Source organism: Nyctereutes procyonoides, unplaced genomic scaffold, assembly GCF_905146905.1.
Source record: "Nyctereutes procyonoides isolate TBG_1078 unplaced genomic scaffold, NYPRO_anot_genome, whole genome shotgun sequence".
In the NCBI taxonomy this organism is placed as follows: Eukaryota; Metazoa; Chordata; class Mammalia; order Carnivora; family Canidae; genus Nyctereutes; species Nyctereutes procyonoides.
This window is the reverse complement of record NW_026575126.1, coordinates 22424254-22451877: the sequence shown is the minus strand read 5'-3', so window position 1 is coordinate 22451877 and position 27624 is coordinate 22424254. Positions and strand designations below refer to the sequence as shown.

Below are 27624 nucleotides of genomic sequence, written 5' to 3'. Positions count from 1 at the left end.
AAAAATTCATACTAATTGGCCAAAATTTAGCCAGTGGTATTTGGCTGCAGGTCCTTATGAAAGGACCTATTAAGCTGGGTGGCAAAGCGCACAATGATAAATCTGTGTTTTGTGATAATAAGGGGAAAAAAAGGACTTTCTGTTACAAAGAGCAGATTTGGTGCAGCGCTCATCCTTCCTCACCTCCAACAACAGCCGTCTGCCTACGGTACATTCTAGCTCTCCATACTTCCTTCCTCAGGTACATTCTAGCTCTCCATACTTCATCCTAAAAGAAAGCAAACACTTTCTCTTTATTCTGGTCATTTACTGGGGGGGGGGGGGGGACAATCGCTCTCCTTTAAAATTTAACATTTCTTATTTCCCGATCCCTAGTCACCATCTCACCTTTATGTTACATAGCTTCCGAGTCTCTGTTTCTGGAACATTTAACAAATACATCTTTACCCCCAACCGAGTCGTCCGATTTTATTTATTAATACAAACTTAATATTTAATTCCATGAATAAGACAAGATTACGCCGTTGCAAAAAAAAAAAAAAAAAAAGGTATTCTACATAATGCAAACCCATCCTTTGGTCACACCCACGACTACTCTAGGACCAAACGCAGGAGAGGATGGTTGGTCTTGGAAAGAAGATGCGACCTTCCAATTCGTCTGTGGAAGCTGGGACGCGGGCCCTCCGTCACCGCGGGCTCCGGCGGCCGGCCCGCCTCCCACCGCGCTGCAGACGCCGCCCCGAGCGCCCGGAACCGCGGCTTCGGCTCGAGCTCGAGCCCCCGACCTAGGCCCGCGGGCCGGAGGCCGGGACGAGATTCTCGTTATTCCCGGGATCCTCGCGGTAGATGAGGGCGAGGCGCCTCTTTGACGCACTTCCGGCGCGCCGGAACGGAGGCAGACCGAGGTGGCTGCGAGCTGGCAGGATGGTGGTGACCCGGTCGGGGCGGCGTCCGTCCGCGAGGAAGGCCACGTTGGCCGAAGACTCCCCACAGAAGGTAGGAGACCGCAGAGCGCCCTCGCGTCTGCCCGCGGCCTCCCGGAGCGGCGCCTGGGTGGGAGGGCCCGGCGGAGCGGGGCGAGGCGGAGCGGGGCGAGGCGGAGCGGCGGAGGGAGCCCGAGCGTGCGCGCGCTGCCGCCTCCAGGCCCAGGGCCAAGCCCGTAGCTTCCTCTTCGGTCCTCGCTGCGGTTTTTTAAGACGGTCCCAGGCCTGGAACGGAGAGGCCAGGTCACTTGCTGAATAGTTCACGTTCGTGATGCTGAGGCCCTTTAACCTGTTAAAACCGTACGAAGGAGGCTTCACCCCGGCTACCAAGTGTGAGGGTATTGAAGAGAAGGTTCCCGTGGTCACGTGGGAAGCTGGTCGTGGCCCACAGCGCTTTTTTCTGGAGTGGGGATGGCTGCAGTGACGCCCCCTGGCGGCGACCAGGGGCTCCGGGCGTCCGCCGGCTCGGATTCTGCGGTTAGATCTAGGTCTTGGGTGAGGCGAGTGAGGCGGAGTCAGATCCAGTATATGTTTTTAATTTTTATTACTAAAGATCATGGATACTGGTTGTTGTGAGGCAAGGCCTTGCAAATGCAATGTTGGATCCAGTGTTTAGTATTTAGTTGTTTGTCTTTTTAAGTTGATGGTGATGGTGATGGTGGTGGTTCTTGTATTAATCTTGTTTACTGAGGTTTTTAGTACCGTCTTAAAATTTGCTCCTGAGAGGAGTGCCTCGTTCACTTTACCCTAGTTCCAGCCCTATCTAAATTACAGTGTATTTGTTCTGGCTTACAGACTTCTGCTGCTAAAAGAATTCACACACATCCAAAAGGCAGGAAGGAATGTCTACCTGTCGACCCAACTACTGCTGAATCACAAACCACTAGGAAACAAAGTCCAGCTTCTAGAACTCCTAAAACCAGAAAGAGGAAGAGTGGAACTACAGTCTCATTACCTGAAATAAACAAACCATGTACTGATGGAGAGATCTCTGAAGCAGAGTCAAATTGTTCTTCTGTGTCTGAGCTGCAGGATCTCATTTTAAGAGTAACTAGGAGACGGCAGATCTTAGTTGCATGCACCCCAGTGCCCAGTGTTAAGAAAACGCCGAAAATAACACCAGCACATCAGTCTCCTACTGAAGAAAACGATGACTCTGAAGCTGAATCACATGTCTCGGGTATTTCTAGAATTGTGGTGCCTACATTAAAATCTACAAGGACCAGAAGAAGTAAGGCTAAATCCGTAACAGATCCAAGCCAAGATTTACATACAGAAGCTATTTCTGATGCTGAATCATCAAACTCAAACATTTCTTCATTTTCTGGAGTTGCAACTATGAGAACGAGAAGTATGCAGAAGAAACTACAGGCACAAACTGAGGAAAAAGATAATGATGTTGTACCAGAAAATGAAAAGCATATCATAAAAACACCTATAAATTCAGAGGATTCAGATACCAGACAAGCAACCTGTTTACTAGCAAGATCTGTTTCTCAGATAAATGAGCCAGATTTCTATAATAATGAAATTTATAATGACTTTGATGATGATTCCTACCACATAAATTCAAACAAAAAACAAACGGTGCAAAAACGCCGTTTTAATATAAAAGAGGAAAAACAGCCCAGTGTTGGACCTCTGAAAGAAATAACAAAACAGAATTGTAAGAATTTAAATGAAGAAGCCAAAGGAATACTAGATGAGGAAAAAGAAATAAATAAGAATAATTATCAGTTGGAGAGCCTTTCTGAACCTCAGGACACTGGCATTCAGGGGTTAGTTTCTCAAAGGCATTCAACCCCCCAAAGTAACAAAACCACATCAGAACTCTCAAATCTGTACTGTGAGTCTATAATGAAATCATTAGCTCAAACATTTGCAGTGGTGGAAGTGGACAGATGGAATGAAGAGAAAGAGAGCACCATAAAAACAGGTGACTTCACAGAATTTGGTAATGGTGGTAGAGATGAAGAAGAGTGCACGGTTACCAGTATCAGCAAAGACGGGAATGAAGGAAAGGATGTAGATTTTGAGCGTGAAGCCAAACTATTCAAGTCTGAGTTCCACGCATCCCTGGACAAAGGTGATTCTGTTTTCTTAGTTCTCAGCAGTGATGAAAGCCAACAGTCTGAAAACAGTGAGAATGAAGAGGACACTGTGTGTTATGTTGAAAATAATGGTCAAAAGGAGTCATTAAATGGAGAATCAGAAAATATGTCATGTGACAATGCATTGTTTGTAATTGACACAACTCCTGGATTGAGTACTGATAAACATTTTTACCTCGATGAGAGAGACAAGGCAAGTGAGGTTGCCACTGAGGAAGAAAAAGAGGAGGAAGAGGATGAAGAAAGTGAAGAACCATCAGACCATGAAAGAAATGAGTTTAGTGATGAAGACGACTTACTAAATAGCACAAAGTCTAAGCTGTAAGTTTTACCTTTATTTTTAAAAGTAAATTTTTTTAAAAAGATTGTATTTGTTCATGAGAGACAGAGAGAGAGGCAGAGACACAGGCAGAGGGAGAAGCAGGCTCCATGCAGGGAGCCCTATGCAGGACTCGATTCTGGGACTCCAGGATCACACCCTGGGCCAAAGGCAAGTGCTAAACTGCTGAGCCACCCAGGGATCCCCTAAAAGTAAATTTTTGATACATATTTCAAATGGCTGATTTACCATAAAAATATACACAGGAATTGAGAAAATTACTGTCAGGTTCTTTATGGAAGAGCGCTTTTAGGGGATCCCTGGGTGGCGCAGCGGTTTGGCGCCTGCCTTTGGCCCAGGGCACGATCCTGGAGACCCAGGATCGAATCCCACGTCAGGCTCCCAGTGCATGGAGCCTGCTTCTCCCTCTGCCTGTGTGTCTGCCTCTCTCTCATTCTGTGTGACTATCATAAATAAATAAAAAAATTAAAAAAAAAAAAGAGCGCTTTTATCCAGCATTTCCCTAGTCTTTGGGTGCATTGGTTAGTCATGAGCGCTTTTATCCAGCATTTCCCTAGTCTTTGGGTGCATTGGTTAGTCATATTTCTCCACCAGTGATCTATTGGAAATCATCTGTTAAGGTTTTCCTGCATGATTGTTAAGAGCAACATAAAATGGAAAGAAATTTTTATCTTGATGCTAATTGTAGAGATGTTGAAAAATAGAGAAAAGTAATCACCTATAATCCCATCTATCACCCATTGAAAAGTGATAAATTTGGGGTGGTTTCTTTTGTTTTTTGTTTTTTTTCTGTTTTTGTTTTTCTTAGGCATAGGGCCGTGGTGGCAGTGCATCCGCTGGAAATACAGACGTCCTTGGAGAGGGTCTATACATTAACAGATGCTCGGTTTTCACTCTAAGCCAATGATACAGATCTCTGAGCCAGTGATACAAATCTCTGAGGCTAGCCTCAAGCATACTTATTTTTTTTTTTAAAGCATACTTATTTTTTAAAAGCCACACTCCTTCCCAGGATTATTCTAATGTACCTTTAGGTTTGAGAATCACTGCCAAACCACTGCAGTAGAATGAGTTCTGGAGATTGATCAAAAGCTTTTAACTACTCAGTTTATATGAATAAATAGGGAAGAAAATAACTGGAAGTCGAAATGTATTTGCTTATAAAAAGAACCTTTCAGTAATGTAAAAGTAGAAATTCCTTATAGCAGGAGCCCAGAACCAACTGATTTGGTAGATATGAGGTATGACTTGTGTATTTTTGGAAACCTCCAGTGGGAAGTACAGTTGTTCACCTGTTCACATTGTTTAAAAGTCACTGATTTAGAGACATTACCAAATGCCCTTAGTCACCCAGAAAAACATTCTAAGTTTGGATAACCTGCAAGTCTTTTAGTGATTTTAGAGATGGAGGTAGTACATTTATTAACTCACTACCTGTATATGAAGTTGAGCTGAATTGCCAGATGTATCTCCTCTTCTCTGCAATTTTTTTCTTTCTAAAATCCCTCTATGAAGTCTACTGGCATATTGTATGGTCTTAATCCTCTTTTTTTTTTTTAAGATTTTATTTTTATTCATTCATTCATTTATGAGAGACACAGAAAGAGGCAGAGACACAGGCAGAGGGAGAAGCAGGCTCCATGCAGGGAGCCCGATGTGGGACTTGATCCCGGGACTCTAAGATCACACCCTGGGCCAAAGGCAGAGGCCAAACCGTTGAGCCACACAGGGATCCCCTCTTTTTTTTTTTTCTTGTCATTGGCACTAAAAGGGGAGAGAAGAAAAAAGTGATCTTAAAAATATAATCTCAGTTGTTTACATTTTGGTTTGATTATTTGATCTTTAAGTGATCCTTTCTTTTTCAGTCTGAAGTTGACAAGCAGCAGCATAGACCCTGGTATGAGTATCAAGCAGTTGGGTGGTTTGTATATTAATTTCAATGCAAACAAACTACAGTCGAACAAGAGAACCCTAACACAGATCAAGGAGAAAAAGAAAAATGAGGTAAGTTACATGGAGTGTCCTGTTGGTTTTTATACAACTAACCAATCACTTCTAGACATAATTAGTCCTTGTTAAGAGACTTAATTTTCCTGCACTGAAACACATTAGCCTACAGTGAAACCAAAAAGCCTACTTCTAATTTCCCCTTAAAGTCCTAGCTATAAAAGATGACACTTGGAAAAATAAATTAATACAAGGCCAGCATTCTTCTTGTACCCACTAGTTATTCTAAGGGCTGTTTTTTTTTTTTTTTCCTTTTGCTATATTTTTAGTTCATAACTATTCTGGATGCTGTTGAGAATCTGAAAATTGTGAGTGCCCACTTCCCCCCGCCCCCCACTAGGAAAACTATACATGTGCACACACATAAAATTTCAGAAGGGAATTACAGGGTAGATAACCTCATCCAAAGCTTCACCTTTAATCACATGGCATGGCTTCCCCCAAATCTGTATTCTCTAGCCTTGCTGCCCCTTCAGGTCTTTAAATTCTGTTGTGTCTGTTAACTGTTTATTCAGATGTGCTCAGGCACTTGACCTTTCTAATTGCCCTCCTTCACTTCCCTACCTGAACCAGCAACTTTAGTTATTCTCTGGCCTGGTTAATGATGCCAAACTCTCTTTTCCTTTTGCAGTCAATCACTGAACCTAGAGGATGTGGCTGCTTACATACTCTCTACTCCGTTCTCTCCTTTTCACCCCACTGTCACTGGCTAGTATAGTATAGACATTTATTTTTCATCTAGACTATTGGAGTAGCCTCCTTATTTTCTCCAAGCCACTCTCTATACTTTTGATAGATTTCTCTTTTTAAAAACACCAAAAAGGGTGCCTGGCTGGCTCAGTTGAAAGAGCATGTGACTCTTGATTTCCAGGTCATGAGTTCAAGCCCATGTTGGGGGTAGATACCACTTCAGAACAACAAAACACAAACCTGACCATGATACTCTATTTAAGTCCCTCAGAACATTCAGAGTGCCTCTGTACCTTCATCTCTGTCCACCTGCCGTGTTCTTGCCACTGAAGACCACTGTAGCTCCCTGAACATACCCTGCTCTTTTTCTTTTTTTAAAGATTTTATTTGGGATCCCTGGGTGACGCAGTGGTTTAGCGCCTGCCTTTGGCCCAGGGCGCGATCCTGGAGACCCGGGATCGAATCCCACGTCGGGCTCCCAGTGCATGGAGCCTGCTTCTCCCTCTGCCTATGTCTCTGCCTCTCTCTCTCTCTCTCTCTCTCTCTCTGTGTGTGTGTGACTATCGTAAATAAATAAAAATTAAAAAAGATTTTATTTATTCATGAAAGAGAGGCAGAGGGAGAAGCAGGCTCCCTGCAGGACCCTGATATGGGACTCAATCCCTGGACCCTGGGATCACACCCTGAGCTGAAGGCAGATGTTCAACCACAGGGCCACCCAGGCGTCCCAACATACCCTGCTCTTTCCCAAGCCAGTGCAGAGATCATACATCACTGCCTATGGGAAATGTTCTCTGACTCTAGTCCTCTGCACCACCTCCTCTGTGCTTCTGCAACACCCAGTATCAATCTGATTCATTATTGATCATATTAGAATTATAATTTTACTGTTTTTTAGCTTTATATTCCTAAAACAGGATTTCTCAGCCTCAGCAATACTGGTATTTTGGGCTGGATAATTCTTTGTTGTGAGGAGGATGTCTTGTTCATTGTAGGGTATGTAGTGGCATCCCTTGTCTCTACCTACTAGATGTCAGTAGCATCCACCCCCCACCCCAAGTGCTCTGCACATAAACATACATCCACACGTACCCCAAAAACGTCTTCAAACATTGCCATTTGCTCCCAGTTGAGAACCACTGTCCTAAAGCACACTATAGTACTTGACATGCAACATGCTCTTAATCTGCTAAATAAATACCTTGTTCTTATTTCTGAGTCAAAGGAAAATCTAGACTGCTGCTCTACTACCCAGAAACTTCTAGGGGATTTGGGGATTTCTGAATTGATAATTTCAATTGTTACAGGCCAAATTAGTATTTCTGTGAACTGTGTTGAGGGCTATGGAACAATCTTTAGTTCATACTCTATGGGAGATGACTAGTTACCGTTAGGCACTTTTTAGTCACATAAACAGTATTATGACAATATTGGTTCATCCTATACAAAAAATGAGAAGTTATTTAGAAAAAGATTAACAGGTTTGACCACACAAAGTTTTAAAACTTACACAGTTAATACCTTAACAAAGACAAGTTAAAGACCATAGGTTAATTCCACTAAGATACAAAATACAGTTCTACAAATTAATAAAAATGACATATGTAAATGAAAAAGAACTCCAGAAAATACAGGCATCTCCTGTAGAAGACTTAATATATAGCTAATAAATACACAAAAAAGGTGATCAACAGCAAACGAAAATAGCCATGAGGCATCAGTGACAACACACAAAAAGGTAAACCCAGTGTTGGTGGCAATGTAAAGAAAAAGGCACTGATTAACTGTTGGTAGGACTTAATATTACTTGAATACAAGGTAATTTAGTAGTACCTGTCAAAAAAATTTTTTTTATTTTTATTTATGATAGTCACACAGAATGAGAGAGAGAGGCAGAGACATAGGCAGAGGGAGAAGCAGGCTCCATGCACCGGGAGCCTGACGTGGGATTCGATCCGGGTCTCCAGGATCGTGCCCTGGGCCAAAGGCAGGCGCTAAACCGCTGCGCCACCCAGGGATCCCTACCTGTCAAAATTTAAGTTGATGCATTTTGGAATCTTATAATCAAATATGCAGAGATGATGTTTGCAGTGTTTAATGGAAAAAGGTTTAATGGTTTAATAGAGACTTAAACTGAATGTCAGAAGAAAAATTGTAGAGCATAACAGCTATTAGAATGAAGTTGATCTATGTGTGAATTGATACTGAAAGAACATCTAAGATATTGTTGAATTACAAAAAGATATCTGTCTAGATAGAATTATTTCATTGATAGGACAGAAAGTATGTTATTTAATCAAATCTGTATCATTGTTAAAATAATACAGTCTTCTTAGATCCGAGGAAGCTGTTTAACCAACATCAAAAGGATTTATTAAAGACCTAGAGTTTTTGTTCGTTTTCAGAAATTTCAAGAGCTATTATAGCATTTGTTCTTGTTGACTATTTTTCAGTTGTTTGATGCAAGTGGCTGGTTGTAAACCAATAAATACAAATTAGACACATTAATATAAATCTGATGTGTGCTGATTCAGTTTAGAAAAAGAAATTTAAGATGAATGAAGTTTCGTAAAATAATCCTTCAATTTGCCTTCTAAAACATTTTTATTGTGCTATAATTTACAAACTTAAGGACTGAAACAACTTTGTAGTAGCATGATTGTGTATAAAGTGGATTAATGTATTTGGAGTAGTCTTCATTGTGAGAGATGTTTCTCTTATAAGGAAAAAGATGTTGGAAAAAATTTTATGATATTCTGATACTATTTTAAAACTAGTTTAATATTTTAAGCTTTTGCAGAAAGCCGTCATTACTCCTGATTTTGAAAAAAACTACTGTGTCCCACCGTATAGCGAATCAAAGCATCAACTTCAGAAAAAACGCAGAGTAAGTAGAGCGACTTATTATTTAGGTTGTTAAGGTGTGTTTGACTATATACATTCAGCTTACACAACATAGTTGTATAATATAAAAATATGTACTTTCAGGGCACCTGGCTGGTTCATTCGGTAAAACATGTGACTCTTGATCTCAGGGTTATGAGTTCTAGCCCCACATTGGGTGTAGAGATTAGTTAAGAAAATAAAATCTTAAAAATATATATTGGCAGGGGATCCCTGGGTGGCTCAGCGGTTTAGCACCTGCCTTCGGTCCAGGGCGTGATCCTGGAGTCCCGGGATCAAGTCCTGCGTCGGGCTCCCTGCATGGAGCCTGCTTCTCCTTCTGCCTGTGTCTCTGCCTCTCTTTCTGTGTCTCTCATGAATAAATAAAATCTTAAAAAAAAATCCTTTAGGAGGCAAATCTCCTCCTAAAAACCCAGGTCTCTGTAGTCTCCCAATGAGAAGGTAGGAAACTATTTTCCTTTGTGAAAATAGAGGATTGTTTTCATCTGCCATTTCAATAAATGTAAAAAAGTTATCAAGAGAGCTTGAAGAAAATTTGAGGATGGTGCTCCAGTAATGTCTCATCACTAATATGGAGGAGCATGCTGGTACATGGTAGACACTCCATAATGTATGAATGAAATAAAAATAAAACTGAATAACTTGCTAAGAGTTTCCCAAAGAATAGACTTTTTTTTTTTTTTTTAAATTTTTGAAATGATAGAAATTTCTGAACTGGTTGGGGTAAATGACTGAGTCACCCGGTGACTGAATAAAAATGTTAATATTTACATAGAAGCTCCAGATGTGAAAATGTTTTTATACATTCTCTCTTGTGTAGGCTATATTGCACAATAAAAATTGATGTTGTGTGTTGTTCTCCCAGCAAGTCAGCAGTTCTTACTAAGATAAAAATAAATAAATAAATTATAGGGGGAATTCCCGAGTGGCTCAGTGGTTTAGCACCTGCCTTTGGCCCAGGGTGTGATCCTGGAGTCCCAGGATCAGGTCCCGCATTGGGCTCCCTGGAGCCTGCTTCTCCCTCTGCCTGTGTCTCTGCCTCTCTCTCTCTCTCTCTGTCTCTCTCATGAATAAATAAATAAAATCTTTAAAAAAATAAAATAAATTTTAAGGAGACCTCATTTATGAAACTGATGGTACTATGCCTAATTTACCAAAGAAAATACCATGATTTAATTTCTTTTATGAAAAGTGAATCTGGGGATTAACTTGTTATGTATAGTAACTTTTTTTTTTTTTTAAGATTTTATTTATTCATAGAGACAGAAAGAAAGAGAGAGAGGCAGAGGGAGGAGAAGCAGGCATCATACAGAGAGCCTGACGTGGGACTCTATCCAGGGTCTCCAGGATCACGCCCTGGGCTTCAGGCGGTGCTAAACCGCTGCGCCACCGGGGCTGCCCTTTCATTTATTTTTTATTCATAAAGTTTTCTGTATATTTTGGAGGGAATGAGGTATAGCTTATACAATGCTTATTAAAGTTAGAATGTTCTGTTTAATTGTTTTTGAAATCTGAATTTCAGAAAGAACGACAGAAAACAGCAGGTGATGGCTGGTTTGGTATGAAAGCTCCAGAATTGACAAATGAACTAAAAAATGATCTCAAAGCACTGAAGATGAGAGCTAGCATGGACCCAAAAAGGTTTTACAAGAAAAATGATAGGGATGGCTTCCCCAAGTACTTCCAGGTATGAAAAAAATAATAATGGCAGTGATGTTCGATGGATTTTAGTTTGGAAAACACTAGTTTTCTTTCTGTTGACCCTTAACATAGGTGAATATTTACAGTGCACATATGCTGAGGCTGTATAATAATGGGCAGAACCCAAATCAGACAGCCTTTTGGCCACCAGCTTATAATGGTGGTAACTAAGTTTCCAGGTCATACCTCTAAAGTAATGGGATCTCTAAGTTGGGTATATCACATATGAATAGTATTAGCCTAACAGCAAGAACCAGTACATAATGGAGGAGGAAATAGGGAATCATTTGTCCCAAACTCTTCTCCAGATAGAGGGGAATCCCCATGCAAATGCTGAAAATAAGTTAAAAGTTGGTTTTCAAAGTGTTTTCAGATGAAAATCCAGTTGATTCACCCTCTAGTAGCTGTCAGCTTCATTTTGTTCTTCTTTCTTGTCACTTATCTGAATTAGTCTAATAGTCCTTCACCTCCAGGTCTGATCTCCCTTCTAGTCCATCCTCCACATTGTAGCCAAGTCATCTGTTCTTTTTTTTTTTTAAGCAGTCTGTTCATGATACACTCCTGTTCAGTAATATATTCAATGATTCTTTATGACCTGTAGGGTAGAGTCTCTACAGCCTGCACTCTGACCAACTTACTAGCTCTTTTATCACATAGCCCTCTTAAGCTACAACATACTTGGAGGCACCTTGACCTCCCTTAGGTAGAATTGGTCACTTATTTTTTCAGAGCATCTGTAGTGTTTTGTTCAGCATAATATGTTATGCTTTAGTCTTTTAGTTTCTTGTCTGTGGATTTTCCTTAAGACTATGGGCTCCCTGCTGGCAGGGACTCGGATATTCTTTATTTCCCACTTAACACAGTACCTGGCACATAGTGGACACTGTAAATTTTACTTGGTTGAATGTATGAACAAATGCAGAGTAGTTCCTAAGAAGGTTCTATGCTGGTAGCATTCATGATAACCTAGGAGATCAAATAGGTGTGTAATAGAAATTATGTGTCAAGTTTATTAAATTGGGAGACTAAAGAATTTTATATTCTCTGTCCCACTTTTCTAGTTACACTGTTCATCAAGAATTTACTGTCCTGCCTAGCACTAAGTTATATGTAATATAAAAGGATTTTTGGCTTTCCTATAAATTCTAAGGAAATGTCATTAGTAGTACCCAGTGCCAGTTGAATAGGTGACTTATTTTTGCTTTTAAAAAAGTGCCAAAACTAACTTTAATATTGGTATCATTTAAGTTAGGGTTTCCATTCCTTTCTATAAATATACTTTGTTAGAACTTCCCTGAAATATGAAAGCAACTTAGCATTCAAGTATTGCATGACTTATTTCAATCAATTGCTTGTAGATTGGAACCATTGTTGACAATCCAGCTGACTTCTATCATTCGCGAATTCCCAAAAAACAAAGGAAGAGAACTATTGTGGAAGAACTGCTGGCTGATTCTGAGTTCAGAAGGTAAAGAAATTCATGTTTCACTTCATATTATTGCATGCTTTCCTTTAGAATATACATAAACTTTAAAATTTCAGGTAACTTTTAAATGCTTTAGCAGTGTCTCAACAGGACTATTTACATTTGGATGGGATAATTCTTTATTAGGGGGAACTGTCCTGTGTAATGTAGAATGTTTAACAGCATCTCTGACCTCTACCCACTCTATGCTAGTAGCACCCCATCCCCAATTTGTGACAGAAATCACTACCAACATTTCCAGATGTCCTCTGTGGGGCATAAGCATTCCCAGTTTAGAACCACTGCTTTAGATGGAAGCTTGAAAATACTTGACTGCTAGAGGAAGGTGAGCCTGCAAAGGAGACTAGGAAAGAATAGCCAAGGGGCCATTAAGAAAACCAGGGTGTCACAGAAACCAAGGAAGGAGAATATAACGAGCAGATAGAAACTGGAGGTGGTGGTTAATAGGATTGAATGCTGTTGAGAGATCAAACTGGGTGATGGGCATTAAGGAGGGCACATGATGTAATGAGCACTGGGTGTTACATACAACTGATGAATCACTGGCCTCTGAAACTAATAATCTCTGAAACTAATAATACACTGTATGTTAATTGAAATTAAATAAAACTAAAAATTTTTAAAAGATTTATTTATTTATTCATGACAGACACAGGCAGAGGGAGAAGCAGGCTCCCTATGGGGAGTCCGATGTGGGACTCGATCTCAGATCCCAGGATCATGACCTGAGCCGAAGGCAGGCGCCCAACCGCTAAGCCGCTCAGGCATCCCAATAAAATTAAATTTTTATAAAAACCTAAAAACTTATTTGGATTTACATGGAGATCATAGCATTCTTGCCAGCAGTTTTAGAGGAGTGTTGGGGAGGAAACCAGACTGGAGAGGATTGGAGAGTGAGTTGAAAATGAACAATTGGAGACAATTCTTTGAAGTTTGGAAAGGGGGGGCGGGGGGAGAGGCAAGGCTAGTAGTATGGAAGAGAAGGATTTTTTTTAAGATGGGGGCATTTAAACAGCTATGTATATATTATAGGAGATTTAAAAGCATACCTCATATTAGAAACCCTTGTTGATCTTCAGATGGTTTAATAGCCAAAGTAAAAATCAAGGGTTTTAAAAACTTTGTCAGCATGGAAAACAAATTTAACACAAGTGTTACGTAAGTTACCTAGTTCGTCTGGGTAATGGTAAACATTTTAGAAATAAGCAGTGTTCTTTGCTTGCTTATTACTCTCTTGGAAGTTTATTACTTGTTACTTGGAATTATGCATTACTTGGAAATCTCATCCCCCACAAGCTTTAATTATAACCTGTATACTGTTGGCTTCCAAATGTAGTGTGTCTAGTCCAGATCTTTCCTGAGTCCAGACCCAAATATCCAGCTGCTGTCCCAGGTTTTCTCACAAGCACCTCTAACAGCTCACTTGGTCTTTTCTGACCCCAGTCTTCCAGTACAATCTAATCCTCTCGCAGTGTCCTTTTTCTCATGACTGAACACTATCACTATCCACCCATTAGCAAGTCCTTGACACCTCCTCCTTCAGTCACACATTCATACTGTCAGTCTCTCTCATCTTCCTATCTCTCAAGCCTGTTGTTTTTCCATCCCCACACAGGCATGGTACAAGCTGACTCTTTGTTTATTAACTGTATATTTTGGTTAAAAATTGACCTGTATTTTGTAATCTTAATGATAGCAATCTTAGAAGTCACAGCAGTGTTGATGGGGCTTTCACTAAAAAATAATAGCCTGAGGAAGTTGGGGGAGTAAATTAGAAATTTGGTAGAATGAAACTCTACCAAATGAAATTGCAGGTTAGAGGTAGTGTTATTAGCTCATTGTTCCCATACTTCGGTCACTGAGTACCATTTTCACAATGTTTGTATTATTTCCGTGCTGCCTACTTTAAAAGGAAACTTTATATTGCCTACTATAAATGGGTTTGTTGGCTTATGATTTTTGTAATATGCAAAATAAATACTTTTAAAGTAATTGCGGATAGGTATGTAGTTATTGCCATTTTAATTGTCTTCTGGTTGTTTTTATAGTTTTCTCAGTTCTCTACCCTTGTGGTTTGATGGCTTTCTTTAGTATTATCTTTAGATTCCTCTCTATTTTGTGTATCTGTTATGTTTTTTTGATTGGTGGTCAGTATTGGATTCATATGTAACATCTCATGTGTACAGCAGTCTGTTAATTTGATGTCACTTAAGTTTGAACACATTTGACTTGGTTTTGTTTCATTTTTAATGTAATCTTAGGTTTGTTAGAATGTGTGTAAATTGTGCTACTGACTTCTTGTGGGATTCAGTAGGCTGTAGAGTTGTAAAAGGCTTAAGAAGCTTCTGTTTTATTTATTTTTTAAATTTTATTTATTCATGAGAGAGAGAGGGGCAGAGACATGGGCAGAGGGGGAGAAGCAGGCTCCATGCATAGAGCCCAATATAGGACTCCATCCCAGGACTCGGGGAACACGCCCTGAGCCAAAGGCAGACGCTCAACTGCTGAGCCACCCAGGTGTCCCAAGTAGCTTCTGTTTTATTTTTTTTTTTAATTTTTTAATTTATTTATGATAGTCACACACAGAGAGAGAGGCAGAGACACAGGCAGAGGGAGAAGCAGGCTCCATGCACCGGGAGCCCGACGTGGGATTCGATCCCGGGTCTCCAGGATCGTGCCCTGGGACAAAGGCAGGTGCCAAACCGCTGCGCCACCCAGGGATCCCAGCTTCTGTTTTAAAGAGAATATTAGCTAATCCCTCGGCTTTAGTAATAACAGATTTAGGTAACACCATGAAAGTGGTCTAGAACAGTTTTATATGGTTAAAGAATTTTAATTTTTCCTAATCAGTTGTACTGATAAGCCCTTCTTTTGAGCTTCTGTGGACTACATTTGTCAATATTTACCCTAATGGAAATTAAAATTAAGAAACTTTAAAAATATTCCTTTTAAAATAAAATCATATCACATATCACACTGACATATATTTTGATGACCAAAACAAAAATGATTTGGTGCAGGTCTCTTTAATATCCAGATAGTTGGAGCCTCATACCTATTTCTACATCAGTCTGCTGTTTTTACATTTTCATTCTACAAAAATGTTGAAAGCATTTAACATCATCTGTTAACTGGAAATGGTTCATGGACTTCCAGTGGCTGAAAGTTTTCAAAAGCCCTCCCTTATGGTTGTCACTTTTTTCTCATTAGACTTTATGAAGGCTTTATGCAGGCTTTATGAAGATAGGGACTATGGTTTTGTCTTGTTCACTGCTCAGTCCCTCAGCTCCAAGTATGGTTCCACATGGTGGAACTTAGTACAAATATGATAAAATAGTGAAAATGCAAAAAAGTTTTTGAGATTTAGAAGTTACACCACCCCACCACAACACCCATTACATAACTTCTAAGGTCATACTTTAGAACTTAAAGGTTTGTTTTTCTTTTTAGGTACAACCGAAGGAAGTATGCGGAGATCATGGCTGAAAAAGCAGCAAATGCAGCAGGAAAGAAGTTTCGAAAGAAGAAAAAATTTCGCAATTAAGATTCACCGAGCAAGCCATACTAAATATTTTACATCTCCCTTTATTTACTCAAGATGTTTTGTAAATTAACATCATCACACTAATATAGACTGGACTGGCCCTGTTTGAAAAAAGTTGACTAGAGGGAGAATTAGTCACATATCCCTCGAGATAAAAACAGGTGTGTCTACAGAAGACCCACACATGCCTATTAGACCCTTTGAGGAAGAAAAAGAAAACTTTGACCATTTTAAGATGATTAACATTTTTGTAAAGTTTTCAACACTTGGTTATTTAAAGAAAATTGAGTTTAAAAACATTTAGAAAATATAAAGTTTGTTAACGTATACAGAAAACTTGAAAATTACATAATCAAAGCTGAATAATACTGTAACTCACCTGTGTGTGCAGGGAGATGGTAGACCAGAAATGCCCTTTTCTAAGTTCAGGTCCAGAAAATTGGTGAAGATGGGATATAGAGATCTGCTTGATACAAGTATAAAAGTCATGGTTGAAACCAAAGTATTCTTGGAGCAAATATATATTGGTATATAATGGAAGAACTAAAGTTATGAAAGTTATAACTTGATTGAAATTATAAAGAAAGACTTAAAAAGTTAAGACTTCCAAGAAAGTTTGGGGTAAAGGTACACAAAGCAGAACTGTTTTCTCTCCTTAGCAATTAAAACAGGAGGAAAGATTAATTATATCCCAATTGTGTTGTATTCCAGGTGAATTAGGTTAAATCAGCATAATTTTAACTCGGCCAGGAATAATTTTAAAGTGATTCAGTTTATTTCATCTCCAGTGGCAGAAGTACTCATCCTGGCTAACCTGCTTGTGGCACCCAAAGAGTGTTGGCCATTTCTCATAATGCTTCTTAAAGGGTTCTTCCTTAAATGTCATTATTTATGGAACTTCTGTTTTCCCAGCAAACTGCTTCCTTGGGATTTCAGTAAATATAAAATCTCCTATTTTCTATTTATTGCTTGGGATCATAACCAACATGGTAATAGTAACAATGACATTTGTAGGTGGAGTCAGGCAAGTATCAGTAACTATTCTTTTACAGAAAAACTTTTATTCCAAGAATATTAAGTTTTGCCTTCCACTGGGTAAAAAAAGGACCTGTTATGAAAGAATATCAAAATGAGAGGGTTTTAAAGAAAAGGGAGGGTTCGGTACAACCTTGAGTAACTGGGATAAATTGATGGGCTCCCACTCTTAGAAACAGTAAGTTACAAGAAAACATCAGATGACAAAAATGTTAATATCATTTCTGAGGTATGTCCAGGTATGTTTTCAGTTCAGTCTCTCCATCACTGACAACTGTTGTTCAGAGTGATAACCTAGAACATTTTATTGAAAGTTTTCAGTAAGGGTTAAAATAAAAGAATGCTTTCTGTTCCCCAAGCATCTAATTAAAATGTAAAATGCAAGTCTTCTCTTACACAAGTTAAAAGAAGAAGTGAATTACAAACAGCTTCCAAGAAGCAGGGTTAAATAGCATGACCTATAATTAAATGTCATAGCTGATCACTTTTATCAAAGAAGTGAAACCTCAAAATGAACTTGAGTAAATACGAAGTTAGAGAACAGTTGGAAAGAGGTCCTGAAATGGAAAAAGTTCTCAGCAAATACTTAACATTAGGAAGGCAATGGGTGGTGGATAGTGTATGTTCCATGTAACAGTGCATAACCGATTATCCCCCAAAACTCTGACTCAGAACCACCACCGAGTTATAATATATCCTCATTTGGTGGGTCAGGGCTTGGCTGAGTAATGTGCTCTACATGAATCAAATGAGGTCACTGACTCACCTAGTAGCTGAGTAGATTTGGAAGGTTTAAGACCCTTCCCCAACATGCTTATTAGCACCTTTGTATTGTTCTCTTCTAAAAATATGGGGACATGTGAAATTTTTCTTCAGGATAGCACAGAATTGCTATAAAACCAAAAGATAACCCAGACACTTTGTGTGGCACTGAAGGCTCTATCTAGCCTGGTTAAATGGGCTGAATGCAGAGCTACTTAGAAAATTGTACTCTACCTGCCTCCTTGCTTGTCCTGAGGTAAAAGGAGTCACTAACTAGATTGAAGTGAGCCCAGGATACCGGGCTGTATTGTTACAAGCGAAGAGAGATGCTGTAATAGGTCAGAAATCAGCCGCAGTCAGTCTTCTGTTAGGGTGGGCCTGTCATGTGCTCTGCCAAAGAAGGTGGGAAACGACTTGGGGCTTTCCTAAGCCAACCTTTCTCTACTAAAGGTAGGATGATGGGAACAAAGGTTCCTTCGCAGCTTATCTGAAAAGCCCTACAGTCGGGGTCTCTGCCAGCTATATACTGAGCGGTGCTTTCCTTCCTCTGGCTCTTTGGTTACAACCAGAGCTGCAAAGGACGGACTGGTAAGTTGAGCACCAAATCCTGACCTCACACCTCATGTAACATACTGAAATTCTGAGGTCTTGTTCATTAAGGGGAGAAAAAAATGAAACATGGATATGAAGACTGGTTAGATTTAGTTCCAATATCAAGTCTCAAATTTCAGTGTCCATTCCAGTTACCCTCCTTTCCACTCCACTTCAGCCAATCACTATAATGGCTTTAGGCTTGTTCAAAGGTCAAGATTCTGAACTAAGTATCCCAATCTGTTAGCCTTCTAATCCAACTTTGGCTGCACTTTGGAATTACCTGAGGTGGCTTCAATAATATGGACACCTGGGCCCCACCCCCAAAGATGGTGAACTCTGGATCTCAAGCATTTCAGCCATTCTTATACTCCCAATCCTCTACCCCATCAGGATACATTTTTCTCCCTAACCTGGAACAATGGTCAGACATTTAAAAATTCTTTGTGTGTCCCATGTCTATCCTCAATTTTTTTCTGTTACTGTCACCTGCCAGGCCCAGCCAGGGAAATATCCACTGTTATCTGTCTAGATTACTGAGATTTGGAAAACTACCATAAGCTACAGACTCTTGGCTGGGCTTTCACTGCTCCTCTACAGTTCCTTTATTTATTTTTTTTATTATTTATTTATTTATTTATTTATGATAGTCACAGAGAGAAAGAGAGAGAGGCAGAGACACAGGCAGAGGGAGAAGCAGGCTCCATGCACCGGGAGCCCGATGTGGGATTCGATCCCGGGTCTCCAGGATCGCGCCCTGGGCCAAAGGCAGGCGCCAAACCGCTGCGCCACCCAGGGATCCCCCAGTTCCTTTATTTAATTATGACTACTTCCCACCAAATTCATTCAGTCTGCAAGTCAGCCAGTCACCACAAAATTGAGTTCTATAGATTATTTAACCACCAGGGTACACCAGTGAAGAAAACAGCCTCCAAACCCAAAGAGCTTATAGGAGACCCAGCATATTTCTACTCTCCCAGAGGCCCCCAACTCCCACTCCCCGCCCCCCCCCCCAGCAGACATCTTGTCTCCAACTTTGCTTACCCAGCCTAGAACATCTAAGGCCATCTAACTCCTCATGACCCCACCTGTCTACAGAAACTTCCTACATGTATCCCAAGTGTTCAGTGTCCCCCCCCCACCCCAACCTTTTGGCCAAGAAATGTCATCTGACACAGGTCTCTGACCATGAAACTTCAGCTTCTCAATCTGTAAGAATATAAGCTTGTCTGCTTCTATCTTGCTGCTATTTTTCCTTCACAGATTTTCTTTATCTGCCTACCACCTGGATTCCCACATTGCCTGCTCTCTTACCTTTCTCTATACTGTAGAACTTGCTATCTTGGCCTCTGTCTCCTTCAGCTTCTGCTTTACCTCTCTACAGTGGACTCCAGAGTTTCCCTCCTTACATCTCTACACCCCCTGCTCCAGATGCAAGTTTCCAAATAATTAATATGCCCTTCCAGGTATCACAAAGTCATCTCAACCTCATACCCAGAATCTGAGATGACTACCTAACTAGCACCGTGCTGGCACATGACAGGTACTCAGAGGGAAGCTACTCTTTCCCTGTTCTCCATCCTCCCCATTAGGGAAGGCTTCCTAAAACAGTTTTTAATGGAGACTTCCTGTTTTTTGTTTTTTTAAAAAACCTGTTACCCACTTCTGCCTGACAAAACATGCAGAAATGCCTACATTCAAAATTTGGCATTCAGGACCCTCTAAGATAGGAAATAATGCCACCACAGGTTTATATTCCCTATTGTTCGTACCCCTACTTCACTTGTGCTGGTCATTTGCCTGTTTCTCTACTCTGGATTGCAAAAAAACTACACTTCCCAGATTCAACTGGCTTCCCAGTAAGGCACTGACCTAGGACAGGAGGGCCAGAGGAGGAGAGAGAGGGTATTTCCCTCTGCTTTAGACTGGGTTGGGAAATCCAATGGTTCCGCCATTTCCCAGTCCCTACCACGTAGCCCTCCACCACTGGATGGCCCAGGCTTCCGAGTTCTGGTAACACCATCTCCTAATGTCCCTTTGGCGCTAGGGGTGAGAGGTTTCCTACTTTTCCAGTCTCTGGGCTGCCTACACTTAAAACGTCCATCACCTGCGTAACAGCTCCCTATATTAAATTCTTTAGAGTGATGCATGTTTTTGCCTGGACCCAACGCTACATTTCAGCCAAACAAAACTATTGATAACAGATTGTTCAGCCAGTGAACATATATTGAATACTAGGTATTCCAGCGACTGCCAGATACGGTGAGTTTTCACCTTTTATGTCTTTGTTCATACGATTAACTGCACCTAAAATTGTCCTTGCTTCTCTTCCACCTAACAAAACACTGCTACCTTTCAAACTTGTAAGAAGCCAGCATCTTGAGCATCTACTCTGTGGAGGGTGTGTGCCCAGGGAAGGAATGAGGTCATCTCTAGGCATCACAGAACAGTCTACAGTTCATACAATGTTTTATCAGATTTTCTCTACTGACGTGTATATTCTTGAAATTCCCATTTGACTGCTTTAAAAAAATATTTGTATTTAACAAACACTAACTGCCAGGCACTGTTCTAAGGACTTACAAATACAGCTGGTTTTTATGTAACCATTTATGTAGGTATGTACATATGAAACATTATATACATATATAACAATTTAGGTAACCTTAAGTAAACCTATGAAATAGGTGCTACTATTACCCTCATTTTATAACTGAAGAAACGGAGGCACAGAGAGGTTAAGTAATCTGCCTAAGGTCAGAGCTCGTAAGTATAACTCTGTCACACTTACTTTAACCTGCACTATAGCTATCTGTATACCTGTTTCCACATCACCAACAAAAACTGAACTTTTTTCCTTTCTTCACCAGTTACAGAACACGTGATTTTTTACCTGAGATTGTGGCTATCTGGGAGGGGAATAAAAAGCTATGATTTTTCACCTCTTCATGGGACATAAGTAAAAGCAGTAGGCGCAACTTCTGGGAAGCAGTCTTCTCCTTCAGAGAAGAGTGACCTTGAAGTGAGGCTCTGTCCCTTTATCTTCTCCCCACTAACTAGTAATATTGATCTGATGGCAAGGAAGGAGCAATCTTCTTGGAACATCAGGAAAAAGCTACATTTTAAGGTGAAAGAATGAGAAGGAGCCTGGATCTCTCATGATCAAGTAGTTGCCAGTGCTTGAACTTTTCACGTGAGGAAGAAACCTCCATCTCTCCAAACCCATTGTTACTTTGAGTCTCCTGCCACTCACGCCAAAGCCCATCCTAATTAATGGGATTATCCATCCCTGGCTCCCTGCCCCACACTAGAGTGAACTCTAAGAAAATGCACTCTATCTCACTCACCTTTGTATTTGTTTCCAATGTGGTTCTTTGAATAAAGCTCGTACTCAAAAATACATGTCAAATTGAAGATGAATGAGCTTATAAAATATTTTTTAAGCGCTGATGGATGTAGAAGACCCCAGATCAGGAGGAAGCTGGAATGAAACCACTTCCAGGCCTCTGGTCTTTAGAGTCTGTATGGACCACAGGCAGTGATAAGATAGGAGTGTCTCCACTCCTTGGGGAAACTCCCAAGGTCAATACCCGCCTGGAATCCTGGGTATGTGAGGCAGAGCTGTAAAAGAGCACAAAGAAAATAGGTTTTCAAAATAAACACCTTTAATTTTCCCTTCACTTTCATGCTTTTATCCCTGTTCTCTTCCTACCTGCCTCAGAAGAGCAGACATTTGCTCATCATTCCTAGGCTAGTCTTTTCACTTTACTCCCATACCATCTTTGCATCTTAATTTTCTCATCTGTGAAATGGAGATAATTATTACTAATTAGGATCTGGAGAATAATTAAATGACAAGAGCTACATAAACTTGCTGGCATCTAGAAAAATATGAGATCTTTTCCTTTTCCTCTCAACTCCCTTCTCTAGAGGCAACCTGTTCCATCAGTTCTTGGAGAGAATACTTTCTCCTAGTTTTCTTCCCACCTCTCCAGCTGCCCTTTCTTGGACTCTTTGAAAAACTCCTTCTTTGCCTATCCTTCAAATGTCTGTGCCTTGGGTTTCTCCCCATACCACCTTCCTAGTTCCAGCCTCATTTTCTTACCCAGACAACTCCAAGTGCCCTGGTCTTTCCAGCTTCCTATCCTGCACTCTTCCAGCCAGGCATCCACACTACAGAGTGGAGATAGAAACCACACATCTAATCACACTGCTTCCCACCTAAAACTGATTCAGTGGTTTCCCACTGCCATTAGGGTAAAACCCTAGAGACATGTACAAGGCTTTCAGGACACCATACCTGCTGGAATCACTACAGAGAGACATTTTGTTTTAGTGTTTCCACTCCTAACAGGGGGAGCTCCTAAAAGGTACACTTATGGCTGAGAGCCAGCATACTGTAAAATGTAAGGAGTCAATAAATGTTGAATGCAATTCAGAAAATCTTCAATGGATAAGCAGTATCAGAGCTGCCCATTTGAAAGTGATCTAGGAATAGACAAAAATTTTTTTTCTTTCATCATTAGTATTAGGTTTTGTTTTCCGTTTTATTTTTTTAACTTGACTTTTTTATTACAAGGATAAGACTGGCTTATTTTGAAAAAATTCAAACATTATAATGAGATATAAGTTTAAAAAGAAGACCTTCCATCACTGCTCCTCCTGCTCCAGCACTGTTAACTATATATGCTTACAGAAAGTTTCTATGCACGTGCGATCATAGTAATACACACGTTATTAGTATCATTATTAGCATTATTTAACACAAGTAGAATCATGTTAAACATGCTCATTCTCATATTAGCTTTTTTCATATAGTCTTGGATATTTTTCCATAGCAGTATATATACATCTTCATTTTTTTAAAGATGTATTTATTCATGAGAGTCCTCATTTTTTAAAGGTCTGCATTGTATTCAATTATAAGGCTCTATTATACTTTCTTCAAACATTCATTATTTTTTTAATTGAGTATAGTTGGTATATATTATTTTCAAGTGTACAACACAGTGATTGACAATTCTATACATTACACAATATTCACCATAAGTTACCATCTGTTCTAGTTTGGGGCCATTTTAAATAATGCTGCATTTATGGTAGATAAATGTCAATTTTTCTAAATACACAAAATATGCAAAATATTAGAATACTAAAATAAATATACATCACAACCAAGTAGATTCATTTCAGGAATTCAAGAAGGGTTGATTATTAGAAAATCTGTTAATACACTGCACAATATCTGTTAATATTGTGAAACCTATGAAACCTCCATAGGTTACTGACAAGTAGGGATAGTTTCTTAATGTGATAAAGTGTGTGTGGGTGTATGAATGAATGCATGTGCACCAATCCCAAAAGCTAGCATCATGCTTAATGGAGAAGCATTCCTATAATGGTCAGAAGCAGCACAATTCAGTCCACTGACACCATTATCCAAAAATTAACATTTTCTGGAGATACTATCAAATGCTATTACAAGAGATATAATAATGAGGCCTAAGAATTAGAAAAAAAGATAATAATATAATTACTTGTGGGTAGGTGATATGTTTCCAGAAAATACAACATAGTTAACTGAAAAAACTACTTTTCCTTTTAAAAATTGAGATAAAATTCACATACCAGAAAATTTATCTCTTTAAAAGTGTGCAGTATACTGGGTTTTTGGATATGCAGAGTTGTGCAGTTACCACTACTCATTCCAGAACATTTCCATCACTCCCCAAAAATCTCATCATATACCCATTAGCAGTCATTTCACATTCCCCTTAGCCCCAGCATGTGGCAACAACTAATTTACTTTATGTCTCAATAGATTTGCCTATTTAGGATATTTTATATAAATGGAATCATACAGTATGTGGTCTTTTATGACTGGCTTCTTTTACTTGACATGATGTTTCCAAGGTTTATCCATGTTGCAACCTGAATCAGTATTTCATTCATTTTTATTGCTGAATAATAATATTCCATTGGATAGATACACCACATTTTGTTTATCCACTCATCAGCTGATGGACATATGGGTTGTTTATTAAGAATAATGCTACTAAAAAAAAAGAATGCTACTACTTCTTGTTTATTAAGAATAATGCTACTATGAACAACAATGTACAATTTTTTGTCTTAACATATGTTTTCACTTCTCTTGGGTATATACCATACCTAGGAGTGAAATTGCTGGGTTATATAGTAACTCTGTATAAATTTTTGACTAATTGCTAAACTGTTTTCCAAAGAGACTGTACCATTTTACATCCCCACTGGCAACTATGAGGGTTCTAACTTCTCCACATCCTTGCCAACACTTGTTATTGTCTATCTTTATTCCAGCCATCTTTGTGGATGTGAAGTGGTATCCCACTGTTTGGAGCTGCAAAATCATTTTAAATAGTAAAATAATTAAATTAAGATGGCTGGATATAAATTTATTATATATATCAAAAGCCTTCTTATATACAAACCATAATCATTTATAAAATATAATGGAAGAAAAAAATCCCAACAAAAAAGATAAACTATCAAAAAAGATAAACTATCTAAAGTTAACTAATAAGATATATGTGTCTGTGTGTGTATTTAACATACTTTTTAAGGGCATAGAAGGACTGAATAAATGGGAAAGCATGTGTGTTATCTGCCCGCCCCTGCTGCTCTTAATAGAAAGATGCAACATAGTTCAATTCTCTCTATATTAACCTATAAAAAACATGAATCCAACATAAACATCTCCTAAGATTAGAACTTGACTAGCTGTAACTAAGGCCCGTGTGAAAAAACAATGGAGAATTATAGTTTTACCCAAAGACCCAGCCAATCTGGCATGCTCCTTATTAGCTGCATCTTCCTGTACAAGTTACCTAACCTCTTTGTCTCAGATGCTCCTTTCGTAAAGGGGGATAGGATAATACCTACCTGGTAGGGTTGTCAGGAGGATTAAATGCCTTAAAAATATATAAAGCACTTAGAACGTTACCTGGTATATAACAAATGCTAAATTAATGCTAGTTGTTATGTGGGAAAAAAACAATTCAAGAATAGATGAGAGGAAAAAAATCTTCAAAGAAAGTTATGAGAAAGGACTGGCGCCCCTAGATATAGACACACTGTTCTGGTGAATCAGAATTCAGACAGATCAACGGAACAGAATAGAAATGCTCCAGAAACCCAAATGCAAATGGAAATTTAGAAAATGGTAAAAGTGGCATTTCAAATAAATGAGTACAGAGAAGAAATGTGTTCATTACGAGTAATTCTGGGACCAAATTCCCACTTCACCCCTTATACAAAAGTATATTCTGGATGAAATGAAGATTTAAGTACAAAAATAAAACCATATAAAACACTAAAATAAAACATGATGAAATTATTTAATAATGAGTGCTAATAACCCCAAACCTAGAAGCCATAAAAAGTTTGATAAATCCAAATATATGAATTTCTGTAAGGCAATAAAATAAAATATCACATACGAAATCAAAAGGCAAATACACTGAGGAAGAACAATTCTAACACATATCATAAAGCATTGGTTTCCATAATACGTAAAAAAAAAAAACAACAAAACTCCAACAAACCAGTAAGAAAATGACCAATTATGCAATAGAAAACTGAAAACCGAAGAATAGATATGTCATAAAAAAGAAATACAGATTAGTCCTCATATAAAAAAAATGCTCAGCTTTCTTTCATAATAAAAGGCATGAATTGACACTGCAGCCACCATTTTTCACCTATTTGGTAAGTCACGCGCCCTGAGGACATGGGCACTCTTGCACAGCTCTGGTCAATCAGGTGTAATCTCTGTGAGAGCAGTGTGGCAAGATCTATAAAAAACGCACAAACTACCCTTTGACCCAGCAATCCAACTTCCTAGAATCCATCCCACGGGTACACTCGCACTTGTGTACAACAGTGTAAGAACAAACATGATCACCGAAGCATCGTAACAGGAAAATAGTTTATGCCTCAATGAGCCAACTACTGGGGGCTGCTGAATCATTAATGTGCAGATTCACAATGGAACAAGGCAGCTCCACCTGTGTTAGGAGGTCAAAAAGCATAGCCTACGACCAATCGTGTGTCACCTCTACCAACCTCCACCAACATGGAGACAATATTATGCAAAAGTGACATGTAAAAAAAAAAAAGTGACATGTGCCTAAAATAAATCTGAAAATATTTCCAAGCAACCATCTTCACGAATAGCTTTTAAGAGAGAATTGCAAGGCTAAGTCAGATACAGGGACAACAGCGATGTTTACTTTTCTCTGTACCTTTTTTTTTTTTTTTTTTTTTTTGCCAATTCTGGATTCTGCATTCTTTGGCAGAGAGGGCGTTACACTGAATCCTGAAAATCCCATTCACTCGTGCCTTCACTGATTCGCATTTAGAGAGGTGGGACCCTAATCCCGCGCAAACCTGGGAGTCGTCAGATGACGGTGCTTGCCTGGAAGAGCTGACGGGCAGGTGGACCTCGGACCTCAACGCACTGCAATCCTGCGCGAGAACAGCGTGCATTTTAATTTTTAAAAAATGCAGATTCCTGGGCTCCCTCCCCTTAGGACTGAATTCGAGTGCAGGACCCCACTCGGGGGGCAGGACCCCGGTAGTGAGGACTCTGAAGCCCGCAGGGCTGCAGGGTCGGTCCGCGGAGCGCGGCGCAGGGCCAGGCGCAGCCAAGGCCCCTCACCCTTCCCGCGGCCTCCCCGGAGTCACGGTCGCGCTCCGGGCCACGAGGCGTTAGCCGGGAGCGCGGGGGCCGCCGCTGGGCCCGAACCGCGAGGCCTGGCCGGGCCCGGACCCCGAGCCACGGAGCCGAGGGAGCGGGGCTGGGAGCCGGCCGGCTGGGCAGCGGCCGCCGACGCCGCGGGCAGGAGGAGAGGCCAGCTCAACCGTCTGGGGGAAAAAAAAGAGGGAGTAGGGAAATGATGGCGTCAGAAAATAAATTTTGGGGGAGGGAAAAAACTGCGACTCCGCCGGGACTCGAACCCGGAACCTTTGAATGTCCTCAGCCTCTAGAAGTCCAATGCGCTATCCATTGCGCCACGGAGCCACCTGTTGGAGTCTCGGCGCATCTGCTGTGTTAAGCCAGAGGCGACGGCCCCGCGCCCTTCCCACCGCCCCCTCGGCCGTTCCCCGGGCCGCCCGTCCGCGCAGCCGAGGCCAGGGCGCCGCAGCCCGGGCCGCCGCCACCCAGTGCGAGCCGCAGGGGCCGTCCCTCGCCGCCGGCCCCGGCCCCCGCCGATCTGAGGGCGGCCACGGCCCGGCCCCCGGCCTGCCCGGGACAAACCACGCCCGCGCTCTCCGGCCCCGGCCCCTTCCTGCCCCGAGCGCCCCCGCCTACCGGCTCTCCCCGGCGGCCGGCCGCGCCCCGCCCGGACCCGGACCTGGACCCGGACTCGGATCCGGGCCCGGCCGCCGCGAGGCGGAACCAGCGGGCCGAGGCGCCGGGCCGAGGCGCC

The 27624-nt window shown here is 40.6% G+C and overlaps 1 protein-coding gene, 1 long non-coding RNA gene and 1 other non-coding gene across 6 annotated transcripts; 1 reads left to right on the top strand and 2 right to left on the bottom strand.

Annotated features, from left to right (window-relative positions):
* The first annotated feature begins 517 nt into the window (after positions 1-517).
* DNTTIP2 (deoxynucleotidyltransferase terminal interacting protein 2) lies at positions 518-17162 on the top strand. The gene is made up of 7 exons (XM_055340932.1): positions 518-996; positions 1779-3415; positions 5300-5438; positions 8923-9018; positions 10558-10722; positions 12095-12204; positions 15673-17162. The coding sequence occupies exons 1-7, from the start codon at positions 847-849 to the stop codon at positions 15764-15766; spliced, it is 2391 nt and encodes a 796-aa protein (XP_055196907.1). The 5' UTR covers positions 518-846; the 3' UTR covers positions 15767-17162.
* On the bottom strand, positions 16146-27624 carry LOC129520034 (uncharacterized). Of its 4 annotated transcripts, XR_008666465.1 has the most exons (4): positions 27507-27624; positions 26582-26659; positions 21502-21775; positions 16146-16229 (listed from the first exon to the last, which is right to left on the bottom strand). It is a non-coding gene; the product is annotated as an uncharacterized LOC129520034 (long non-coding RNA). The 4 variants fall into 4 exon arrangements; XR_008666463.1 differs by lacking the exon at positions 27507-27624 and having other exon boundaries at positions 26582-26842; XR_008666462.1 differs by lacking the exons at positions 26582-26659; positions 27507-27624 and adding an exon at positions 21867-22577.
* Positions 27131-27215, bottom strand: TRNAR-UCU (transfer RNA arginine (anticodon UCU)). Its single transcript is given in 2 exon segments — positions 27131-27166; positions 27179-27215. It is a non-coding gene; the product is annotated as a tRNA-Arg (tRNA).